Source organism: Macrosteles quadrilineatus, unplaced genomic scaffold (genome assembly GCF_028750875.1).
Source record: "Macrosteles quadrilineatus isolate MER2022 unplaced genomic scaffold, UCM_ALF_1.0 Scaffold_1__1_contigs__length_201487025, whole genome shotgun sequence".
Classification (NCBI taxonomy): domain Eukaryota; kingdom Metazoa; phylum Arthropoda; class Insecta; order Hemiptera; family Cicadellidae; genus Macrosteles; species Macrosteles quadrilineatus.
Window position 1 is genome coordinate 11,950,958 of NW_026542594.1, and position 13,309 is coordinate 11,964,266.

General features: G+C 33.4%; 1 protein-coding gene across 1 annotated transcript in view; it reads right to left on the reverse strand.

The window, feature by feature from the left end:
- Positions 1-8,647: 8,647 nt before the first annotated feature.
- The window catches only part of LOC129004083 (protein PFC0760c-like), a 55,934-nt gene continuing 51,272 nt past the window's right edge, over positions 8,648-13,309 (reverse strand). The window contains exons 6-7 of the mRNA XM_054432477.1: positions 10,760-11,004; positions 8,648-9,206 (exon numbers count right to left, since the gene is read on the reverse strand). Of these exons, the coding sequence (XP_054288452.1) occupies positions 9,125-9,206; positions 10,760-11,004 (327 nt within the window). The 3' untranslated portion in view covers positions 8,648-9,124. The remainder of the gene's footprint in view (positions 9,207-10,759; positions 11,005-13,309) is intronic.

Sequence of the window (13,309 nt, forward strand, 5' to 3'; positions counted from 1 at the left end):
TTTATATTTGATTATGATATAGAATATCCCTAGTGTGGTGCTGTGATCCATACACACTTGTATAAGTAATGACTAGATACATTTAGTGTAATGTCTGAAAAAACATTCAGCGTAAGTCCGGTCAAACATCAGCTAATATGATATTTATTTACATAACAGTCTTTTTTCACCACGCCATAGGTTGGCTTTAAACTATTCAAGCTTTATTTTATAGTCAATACTATAAGCCCATAGTGACCCATCAAGTACACAAGATTTTTAATAGATATTTGATGAGAAATAGGCATTTATATACTTAGCCTCAGTCAAGTATAGATATATCATGTTTGTTTCTATATTTACTGTTGAAATATTTCAGTACAAAAAACAAAAAAAAAAAAAATTAATTGGGATGAAATATCCAAAAGTTGTTGTCTACAGACTTAAGACTCACCTCGGAGATTGGTAGCTCATGGTTAGTGCTAAACGCCTCTCTTCCTGTAACCATGCCTTTTTTGGAGAGTTAACATGGTTTAACTGCATGTTAAAAAATTTGGCCACTGTTGGGGGTAAATAATCCTTAATAGCTTCAGCTAAATCCTCTTTTGAAATTTTTTTGGGACTTTTTGCCATACGCCTAGTTCTGGTTTGGATCTTCTTAATATACCTTTCTGAAGTTTTAAGACGTTTAAATAATCTTTTTTTTATAGGGGTGATCTTTTTCTTTCCTGGAGTTGGGGTCCTGTTTTTTACTGATTTAAATTTTTTGTAGAGAGGTGTAGTAGGTGTTTTGGGTGATGTGTTTATTGGTCTTGGGTCTTCAATTGAAACAGTTTCATCCATTTCTATGTTTGAAATATTTGATGGATCGAAATTAGCATGAACAGTAGAGCTAGTAGAGGGTTGTTGTTCATCATGATCATAACTAACATTTAGTATTGTTGGTACTGCATCTTTTTTTAAATGGGTGTTCATATTATTTGTAAAGGAGTCTGACGTAAAATGTAACTCGCATACTCTTCTAGAGTGCAGAGTTTTCTCTGAAAGTGAGTAAAGGGTTTCATTGGCGCAGTTTATAAGCCATTGCTCACAAATATTTGTCCTGCTTTTTGGAAATCGGAAGAAATGTAGTTTTGGATACTTTTGTTGGGTGCGTCCACATCCAGTAAAACAACACTTGGCACGTGACTTGCTTGTGAATTCTCTTAAAATGTCATCTTTGGAACAACCAGCTGAAGGGGACTCCATTGTGAAGCTTCACTGTCAAGTTGCCTAAAAAAAAGTGTAACTGTTACTGTAAAATCATTAAGAAGTAAGTAATGTCATGTCAGTAATTTTATGTCAGTTATGAGCATGTTATAAGTGTGTAACATCAATGTATTTGAAAATTGCAATTATTTTTTAATGAGTATAGATATTTTAAAGTTATAAAGTTAAAGTTTGCAATCTTCTTATTTTTTATAAAAGTTTAATTCAACTACACCAAGGAAACTTTCAACCCCAATTACACTAAGCCATGTATTGTGTTAAAAAAACATCCATACTGTATTTAATTTCAGATTCTTACTTGGAAGAACTTGTGAATGATATTGGTAAATAAAGATTGAGTTCATTGAGCGTCCATGCTAAGGAGACAGACAAAGTATTGTTCATAATAAAAGTTCTTGAAATTAGCAAGGCACTAAGCTTTTTCAAAGAGCAAATGTAAATATAAATAGACTAGCAATCAATATTTATGCTTTACACCTCAATATTAAGGAAATATTAAAAAATCATGAATGGAAACAAACTACTTATTATATGTACTTACCTACTTTTCACATTTAAATTCTCTTTTATAACTGTCATCAAAATTATAGAAGTCCAAGAAAACGTGGCAACTTTTAAAACGACAATTCCTAAAATACAACTATAAAACTAACTGTCACTTGCATGACAAACTAATTAACTACTAATGAAAAATAAACTAATAAGGTGTCAAAAGCTAACTTGTCAAATATTAAACAACGTTTTTGCAACGCAACTTAATAATCACGGTCACTCGGTGGCGTGAAGACAACTGGAACTGACGTCTCCTGTTATCGCGACACCCGCCCCTCCAACCCCTCCAGAGCAATGGGGTAAACAATCAAACTATGGAGATGGCCGACGGCCGAAACTGCACGTATAAATCCTATCTTTCTTCGTCTTGTACGCCAAGTACGCCAAATAAAAACAAATGTTATGTAAATACGTTTAATTTGAAGATAAATTCCTTAGTGTAAATGCAGAATATTTTATTTTGGTTTTTATTTAAGTCGTCCGAAGTATAAAGTAGTACAATTACTATTGTAATTATTTGACTTATACCACAACGCGGTGACGGCATCAGGCGTGATCCTTATGTTATTCTGTATGTTATACGTGTTAAAATTATGTCTTCAAACTTTTCTAGATGACAATTCAAATGTTCATTATATAACTCATAATGTGTAAGTAGTCAAAATAGGCCCATATTATTTAATACTTCAAGTCTTAAATCCTCGTTATTGCTTATTCATTACATTTTACTGAAAATGCATGTAAAATATCTAGCAACACAAATTTAACATAGTTGGTAGGATAAAAACTTCTTATAAAACGTCATGGTTTATTACTTCTTGAATAAAGTAAGGAGTAATTAGTCGCTGGTAACATAAGAACAAATTACAAAAACTTCAATCAATTGTAAGCTTCGAATACAAATTTAACAAATAAAAAATTGTACCAATAGTAGGCTTAGTGTTGTTTAACAATATCGTGTGCGTCTCAACATAATGTAAAGAGTATGAAACCTGGGTCTAGTCAAACCATCAAACACCACTAACGCACGAATTCATTTTTATGAAACAATAGTAGGGCCAGGGCACGCGGTGAGAAGACATTCACATAGTGTAGTGCGAGTGCCGTGTCACCACAGCTGATCGAGAGTAGTTTTTGCTCAGCTCATTGACTTTTATTCTGGATATTGTAGTCTAGTCATATATGACAAATTACCTAAAAAAACTCTTAGAAGTGTAAAACTTGGTACGTATATTGAGTTTTACTTCCTGAATAACATACTAAAAGTCCTCGAAAAAAAAACTGGTGCTACGCCCGCCATCTTGGAAAATGGCGCCCAAAAACCAGTTTTTTCCCGATTACTCAAAAACTATTCATCCTATAAAAAAACATTAAATGTAAGAAATATTCAACAAAATAAGAGCTACAACTTTTGTATTTAGAGTATTTCGATATAATTAACCGTTTAGCCATTAAATGCAATATTTAGAAAATAAATTTGAAAATTCTTAAAAAAACATTAATTTCCTTTAAAAAAAGTTGTAAATAAATTATTTAAATATGTATTTTATTATTTCAATTAAAAAATTGGAACGTTCTGAACATTTTCATACCATTAACATAACTTCCCTTTCAATTTTTATTTTCTGTGAAATTTTAAATGTCGTTGCTAGACTTACATAATAAAGTAGCATAATAATAATAACGCGGAAACTCTTGGCAAGCAGTAGAACTGCAGTGTGATGATGAATAAGGTTGGGGCATTTATGTAACAGGATAGGCCTACAATGATAATTGTTTGAATAAAAAAAATTGTATTAAAAGGTTTTTTTACTACATACAATATTATCCTATTTCCACAAATTTTAAGGGTGTTTTTAAAAGAATGCCGGGAATTAAAATGCTAATTGTTTGGGTACTATTGAAGGTAACTAAACGTTTTATATGTCAAATTGAAGCTAAAATAACTAAATTTTATTTCCCTTGGTATGCGCAAAACAGGTGCGCAGTGGTAAGCCGCTATTGTGACTCATACGCTTGACGCCAGTCACCAGTACGACGGTTTACAGCACAACAGAAGACACAGATTGCAATCTGTGGTTCGCATAGTTTATATCTATCGCTGAATTAAACTAAATTTAAATCTACTTTATGATAAAAAGAAACTTGAAGCTGGTTTGATGAGTTTCGTGGCACCGAAGTGTTTTGAAAAGACATTCACCTGGCCAGCTAAAAACAAGCGATGACACAGTCGAAAAATCCGACAATTCTGCACCAGAAGCCCAAAAAAGTCGGTTTCCCGACGAAGTCTTCAGTTGAACAAACCTAAATTGGTCACTTGATGATGTTATCCATAAAAGATAGAGTCGTTGTGCCGAAAAAGATTGAATTGAGCATCAGATAAACCCGCCGATCGCCTTAAGCGACTTTGCCAGTTTTACGATCATATAAGATTTATGAAAATCTGAATTTTAGTAAATCATTCCGAATCGTATCAAGTAATTAGAAAAAAACGTTATTCTTTTCCCTTCAATTTGACGTTCAAACCATTTAATTGTCTTCTATAGTCCCCGAGCAACGACTGTTTGAAATCCTGGCATTTAATGCCTTAATCCTTTGGTAAATTTCAATATCCATTTACTAAGATAATTGCTAATGCATAGGTGTTTTTGTGAGGGCTTTTGTTATGTTATTTCAGTAGGTAAATAAAACATACAAAGCTAATCCCATCCTTGTACCATAATGAACTCAATATGGGATTATTATGGTAGTCTATCAACGAAAGCACCAGCAGTGTACCATTTAAAATGTCACAGCAAATATAAATGGAAAGGAAAAGTAATGTTAATGGTATGAAACTGTTCAGAAAATTCCAGTTATTAAATACAAATAATAAAATATTTTTTTATAGTTTATTAAAAAACCTTTTTTATCGCAATTAATGTTTTTTTAAGAATTTTCAAATTTATTTTCTAAATATTGCATTTAATGGCTAAACGGTTAATTATATCGAAATACTCTAAATACAAAAGTTGTAGCTCTTATTTTGTTGAGCATTTCTTACGTTTAATGTTTTTTTATAGGATGAATAGTTTTTGAGTAATCGGGAAAAAACTGGTTAATGGGCGCCATTTTCCAAGATGGCGGCCGTAGCACAAGTTTTTTTTTCGAGGACTTTTAGTATGTTATTCAGGAAGTAAAACTCAATATATGTACCAAGTTTTACACTTCTAAGAGTTTTTTAGGTAATGGAGAAATTTTGACTTAAAATGACTACACTATTGTTGTAGTGACAGCGACGCATTGTATACTCTCTCCACTACTCCACTCTCCCGCCCCCTCACGGCCTCACAGCTATCGTCTGATCGTAGCAGGAGGAGCTGAGCGCTGAGCGGTCGACTGCTCAGTACAGTACTCATCTACTCGTCTGCGCATGCGTCGAGACTGTTTCTAACCTTTACAGATAGATCGCACCACAAGCTAGCGCTGTTCTAGCGCTCCTAGCCAACAAATTGCTGGCGACAGGTCCACTATGGCTATGGGATGTCTTCTGTAGGTATATATAGTCAATGATATGACGTATAAACAAACATCAGAATGATAATTGATTCGAAGATTTCTTTAACGATTTATTATACAACCGTGGTAAAACAAGTTTTTCGTTTGTATTGTAACAATAACAAAATATGCATTGTTTCTTTACGAAGAAATTTTCACCCAATTATAATTTAAATGAGCTACTCAGTTTATTTTACATACTTATTAACCAACAGTTGGCCCCAAACGCAAATCCCGAACATCAAAATTAAACAGTGAATTCTGTTTACTTAGTTGAGATTACAAAATAAATAAATAAAGGTAGGCGACTAAATAATTAAATGTTTACAATTATTTAAAAAAATAAATAAGAAAATCAATTTCTAAAATCGGCCAGGGCGTAAAAATCCATCTTCAGTTGTCCAAACGCTAGTTATATGGACAGGGGGTAAAATTGCGGTTTTTATCACTAATCTAATTAATCACACTCTGGCTATTTTCATTAGACTTCCAAATCCGCGGGTGTAAAATTCCGGCCGCGAACAAACTGTTGGCCACTCAGGTTACTACGTCTTAGTGACGTCAGCTTTGCCCAGGGTGTAAAATTCCAGGGGGATAAAATTTCGGCGACCCGGTACAAAATGTTTGATAAAGAAATTGCAAAATGTTATGTGTTTAAGGGCAAGATGAGAAAATACCATTTTTACCCTATAAAACCCCCATAAACCCTCAGATAATATTTTCTCTAGTTATCATGCCAACGGACATATACACATATTGAATGGATGACGTTTAGGCTTCTGGGGACCAAAAAACAAAAAAGTAAATTGGTTCCGGGTTCAGGTCTCACCATGAGACCTACGGTAATAGCTTATTCCTTATATGGGATATTAGTTAACAGGATTTTTCACTAGAAGTGATTCTTGACTTTGTATTAAAAAATATATATATAGATGGTCTATCCAAAATAGATTTAGGCTTTAGTTTAAAAGCACTTATCTTCCATCTTGGTTCAAGTTTAAGGTTGTTTTGGACATTAACTAAATTATAGTGTACTAGTGGCATGTAGGGACACAAGTCCCTAAAAAGCTTAAAATGTAAAACAACTTATGATGAAACTTTAGGGAAGTAAATAAGTACTACACAGAGTATAAAAAAGTACTATGCACATTTTTACTAGCCACATTGAGTAATAGTTTATGGTTTTAGGGTTCCATTTCCCAGTTATCGATGCCAATCACGAAATTCCTTTCCATCAGAATTGACAGTTGACATGAAAATCTTTGGTTTGATTTTTTGTGTTTTCAAAAAGTCCCAATTACTGTATAGATTACGTTATCCCTGGCAATATAGTAATTTATATAATATAGTATACAAGGCATTGCAGAGATAACTGGCTAAGAAGTAAACCAACTGCTTGTGTTGAATACTGACTTGGAAATATAGCGCGACCAACTATATTAAAATAAACAAAAATCAGCTGTGTATGGCTTCCAATGCTATTCTTATGGAGAACATTTTATTTTATATCTAAATTTCAGTTACAATTTTGAAAATTCCACAATTTTTCCCGCCGTCACGGGATGGATACCTTTAATTTGAGCCCTCTCCTGTCGTCCCACAACATCCCAGTCACCCACTATTTTTACGCAAAGAATCGCCTTACGTAATTAATATATAGACTAGTGGCTTGTAGGGACATAAGTCCCTAAAAATCACAAATGTAAAAGAAATAATTGTAATATTTAAACAAACTCAGAATCAAATTATTCATGTGTCAGGATGGATATCCCAGTATAACATATCTTTTTTGTAAAAAATAGTTTGTTGTTTGTCTTTGTTTGCTTTTGTTGATGTTATTTTCAATAAATAATTTGAATTTCTTCAGAGGTTTAACCTTTGACTATTAATACAAATATTAATACTTCTGTATCCAATAGTCAATGGTTAAACTCTGCTAAAGACATTAAACATGTTTGTGAATAAATATTGGCTTATAATGGTAGGTTTGATCTTTTGGTTAATGATGATAAAAAGGCTTCCTAGGTTGAAATATTTGAAATTGTCTTCGTAAAATATGAAGGGCAAATAAAGGTGTTGAGATAAGCTAAATTCTTGGTCAAAACCGATAAATTAGCACCCCGGCCCAGTTATTATTTTTGATTTCATGCTCCTTTTGTAAAGGTTTAACAAAATTAGTGTAAAGTATAGGCATCCCATTGACAAAACCTAACGCTAAATTTGTTTTTGATGAGCATAAAAAACTACCATTAGCCTAGTGTAAGATTATGTGGTGGCCATTCCTTATGAAGGTGCGATTGACTTCACATATTCTATCAAAAAATGGCCTAATCAACGCTGATTCCTAACTATTTTGCAACTGGTTAGGGTTCCATTACCCAGTTATCGAAACCAATCACGAAATTACTTTTTCATCAGCATCTTCGACATGCATATTTTTGGTAAGTTTTAAGAAACGGAAACTACTTCTAGGTTTTACTGTTATATATGGATAGTCCCTTTACTACCGTGCATGCTAGGCTATTATTATAACATTTTTTTCTTGGAGCAACAGTCAGTACCTCGTTAAAATGTCCTCTAAAACATATGTTTCCCCCCCTTGGAATTTTTTTAATGAACTAACTTAAAGGAACAACTTAATGAACAAAAATATTGACTGTACGAACATAGTTCATCTTTATTTCAAGGTTGTTTTCTAAGAGTGGCCGTTGAGGTTATTCCATTTCATACAAAATATTGATTAAACACTACAATAATCTCAAATTAAAAATGTTAGTTAATATAAAAAAATGTGTAGCATAAATCTTTAACATATGTTTTGAAATCAAAACAAAGCAGAAGATTTCCATTTTATCTTAAATAGTTTATTACTTACTCAATGTGGTTATTTAATGTCAAACATTCCTTCAACACTGCAATAACCTTCAAATTAGAAGAAAAAATTTCCCATGGTTTTATATAGTATGTACAGTACATTGCAGAATTGACTGGCAAATGAATAATCCAGAAATTTCATATTGCTTACTGGCTTGATGATAAATCACGATCAGCTGTATTGAAGTAAACAGAAATCAGCAGTAAATGACTTCTAATGCTATTCTTATGGAGAACATTTTAAGTTATATCTAATTTTGTATTAAAATTTGGGGAATTTCACTATTTTTCCCGCCGTCACGGGGTCGAGACCTTTAATTTGAGCCCTCTCCCGCCGTTCTACGACTTCCCAGTTGCCCACAATTTTGACGCAAAGAATCGGCTTACGTAATTAATATATAGATAGAATAGATTTATAAGGTCAATAAAGACATAATTACATAAGAGATATTCTTTAATAAAGTTTTAAATGTACAGAAGTAGAATGCTAATGCATTATTGTATAAAATAATATAAATGTGTATAATACAAAAGTAGAGAGAGTACAGAAGAGAGTGTGACTGACTGAAAAAACATTACTATGGATATAAATAAATACATATTTCAATTCACAGACAATACTTCCCTTATGGAACAATACTAAATAGGTAAAAAACGCCTATTACAATTTATGTAATGTGGTATTGCAATTTATTCTAAAGGACATAACATTTATTTACAAATTACCACCCTGGAGTGTTATGTTGTAAAACAAGATGTTTGTCATGTATTTTTCAGTTTTATAAATACTTTTTACTGTTAAATGAGTTTATAATAATATTGTATTAGAGTAAGTACAAAATTGGTACAAGCTTAGAATAGAGCCAAGTTGCCAGCCAAGCTTTGGCATTGTCAGATTGAATCATCTAAATTTTCACTGGAAGCTACCTTTGATAGTCTTTGTAGGTGATGGTGGCGGTACAGTGTTATTTTCTTTCATTTCTTTCAAAGCAGACCTGAAATAATAACAGATTAATAACACTCGGTCACAATATTATTTAACACAAATTACCCTGATAATTGGGTTCCACAATAACAGCAAAATCATGACTAAACATGAGCTAATATTAATAGCTTAGTATTAAATAAATAAATTTGCCAAGTTTGATAAAATATATCTCTATAAACAAGCAAACTACAACATTTGACAATATTCTCCATAAAAATTACATGGGAATTTTAAATTTTTTTTTTTAATTTTCTCCGTTACCAATAACCGGACAAAAACACTTTGAGATATATACTAAATTTTTTTTTTAAGCTCTTAAAAAAGGTCAAGAGAGAAAATGTGAAATTTTGTGTTTTAAGGGTCAATAATTAGAAAAACCAATTTTTACCCCATAAAACCCCGTTCCTATGGTCCGATCATGCTGGTTCGCAAACTAATTCAAGTTTATCCCGCCTTTAAACCAAATTTCATCAAAATCGGACAAAAATTACTCGAGTTATCGCGTTCACGGACACATATAACATACTAGCAGAATACCTGTCCTTCGTACGGGGTTAGCGTATAAGTATAAAAATATCGAATATTCGCACAATATCACAACATTATTCATAAATTAAAAACATAAACTTGACTTTAAACAATCCTACTTTAACAGTTCTAATTGTGCATCACAGCTTTTTGTTGCGGCTTGATTCAAATTAGCTATGTTGTCATAAATGAAAATAAAACAATAGTGCTGCACCCTGTTGGCCAACCTTATAACTTTTAATAATATTGAATATCATAGAACAGCTTGTGTAATTGAAACAGCTGGCAAAATTCTTTAATCCCTTTAAAATATGAATACTCATAAGGTCAACATGGGAAACTCCAGAGCCACTGGGGCGGAGCCCGAAAGGATTTTTGGGATAAGAATATGTCTATATGTTAATCGGGATCGTGTGCTATCATCATACCAAATTTCAGCACAATCCGACCAGTAGTTAAAACGTGATTGAACTTTAAACAAACAAACACACAAACTTTCACATTTATAATATTAGTAAGAAATACAAATTTGAACAAATGGTGTTTTTGGCCTCTGGGGACATCAAAATGAAAAAGTAAATCGGTCCCGGGTCTAGGTCTTACCACCTACGGTAATAGCTACTTCCCTATAGGGAAATTCGCTAAAAATGCAAATACTTTTGAAGGAAATGTTGGAACAAGTAAGTATTTTTAACACTGACGAACGAGACAAAGAGGAACCGGGAAGCAGTGAACAATCTACATTGTTGACTCCACCAGCCCACAGCATCAGTCCAGATTTACAGTCCACTGATACAATTTGACCTTGAACTTCATGTGTCTTGTAGCCAGCCGTTAACATGACGCTGAGTCAACCGTCCTTCAGACAACCCCAGAAGAAGAAAGCGACTAAAGTTGTGGTATGGTTATGGCCTATCATGTGTCCAGTGAATCAATGAAAGTTTAATACAATACCTACACCTAAAAAGATCTCTTGAATAGATTTTAGATAAAAAATGTTTTTAGTAAAATTAACTTAGAAAATAGTCAAACCTTTGTGATCGAGGCAGTTTGGAACCGCCATCACGCTCTTCAAGTTCTTTGATCTTCTGATTGCGGGTCTTGCACAGGGCCTTCAGTATATGTATTTCCTTGGTCTTCTCCTGAAGCTGTTGTTGCAAGGAGGAGTCTACAGTTGAGCTGAGACTTCTGCAACGTTCACAATCAGCTCGTAGACCTACAGTAACGTCACACATCTGCTCCTGGTATCTCCGCACCTCAGACTTCAGCTCATTTATCTATAAAGTTAAGGTTTAAATTTATCAGAGTAATTTGATAGATTTGTTATCTAACTTGGCAACTATGCTTAAAGACTGAATGAGTCTAAATTGAAACTGCTTACAAACATACTGGCTTGGACAATGAATGTCAAACTATTTAGCCAGTTAGCTATTATAGCATTTATAAAATCTTCTGGTGAGCTACAAAAAAAAAAAAAAAAAAACCGAGCCCAAAAAGTACGCAAAATGAAATTATCTATTGGCCTAGATTTACGGAACTGTCCCATGCAGCAGCCACTTGCCCCGATATTAGGCTTCCATTCCCGATAGTAATGGTTTTGTTTATAATAAACACAATGTTCTCTACAGCGCTGGCGTACTTATAGCTCGTCTGGATGCTGCTAGATAGTGTGGGTAGTATTGTCAGAAATGATGCTTAGTTTGTTAAAAATATTGCATAAATAACATTTAAATAATTTTAAATATGGACAGACCTGTGCATAAAAAATTTGATGCGCTTGCAGAACTTAGTGTTTTTAAAGCTTTTTAAAGCTAAAATAACTATAATATAAACATTTTTTTATTGGTTTCGTTTTCACAGAAGTGGCATTTACTGTTTTAGTGGTGTCAGCACTGGCAAAGATTAACCTTACCGTCTATAAAACATTTATTTGTTTTGTTCGATTGTTTCCTGGTTTTGTTTACTTTGTGTGAGTGATGTTTTTTTGCTTCACTATGTCATGTTTTGTTTGGATATACTGTATTATTTTATTTAAATGGAACGAGACATTAGGAGTTCTGAAATAGATCTAATGCTTTAATTACGAAGACGACTTCATTCCACATGAGTACCGGGACAATGACATTGATACAACTCAATGCCATAATGACGAACACGTTGACCGCCGTAGTGACGAATGCGTTGATAATGACAAAACTAAATTTGAAAACGAAGAAATTGATGTTAGTGATAGGCAAATTAATGGTTCTGTTCAAGAACCAGATTATATGGAAGTTGATCAAGTAGGTCATGAACTCACAGGGTGTCCACAGAAAATTTGTCATTAATTTCCATGACTATCCATGACCATTTACCATTGATTTCCATGACTCACGAACTTTACTCAAATTATAATACAACATACACACACGAATAAAACTGCCTAGATTTCGCAGAAACTACTGAAATATGTATTAACAGATAACAATGGAGTACAATGGTACAACAATGAACTAATACAAACTCAAAACTCATAAACTAATACAACTGTAATAAATTGAATCGTTGAACATTTGTGAAAAATTTTGAAAAATGCTACAGTAGTCGGAGTTACTGCCGACTAGAGCATTGAATAGTCCCCTCAAATCATCCATCATTGGGAATTTCCATGACTTTCCATGACCTTTTGCCTATTTCCATGACTTTCAATGACCGGATTTTTTTTCCGTGACTTTCCATGACTATCCCTGACTTCCCAGAATGTGGACACCCTGACTCATTACTATTGATGAAAACACACTTTTGTGTGGGGTCATTGTAGTCCTAGTGTAGAAATCACAAATAATCCCAACCAGAATTTACGATCAGATTTTTCAAGAAAAGCCTAGTTGTTTATTTCACAACCAAGCCGTGGTGATTGGTGAAAAAAGTAAGCCTCATCTACAAAAGCGAATAATGAAAAAGCCTCGTAGACCAAATGAAATGGACTGTATGGGGGCATTTCTCTGCCAGGAGATCTGGGTTAGGATATGGTGTGTACAGAGACTAATGAACACTCAAAAACAATCGTTGGATGAAAGCTGAAAGTCTCTGAAATCAGATGAAAAGTGGCGAGAAGTAGGCTCTGATGAGCTGAAAGCATATGCTATAATATATCCTTAAGGGACAGGCAAACAAAACTCTCAATACAATCTTACTGGTCTCATTGGACAATATTTGAGACACCAATCTTTTCTGAGACAATGCCAATGGTAGTCCGTCAGCTAGCTATACTGTAGTGTGCAAACTTGCGTATACTATATATTCTTGCATTTTAGTTTAATGTCTAGGGAGTTTAAAAAACCTATGTGTTTCCCTCCTACCCCCCACGTTTTCCGGCTATGACGTCATCAATATGGCGGCAAAGGATTTCTTTCAAAGTATATATTTCGCATACTATTTGTCTGATCGGGATGATCTTTTTTTTGTTTGAAAGATAAGTTTACATGTTATCTTTCATACACTTAGGCTACACATTTGTTGTATGTTTAGTAAATTTTTTGCAACTTAGCAAGAACCCTTGTTTTTGAATATTTTTGTGTTATTTTTGTTAATAACGTTTAC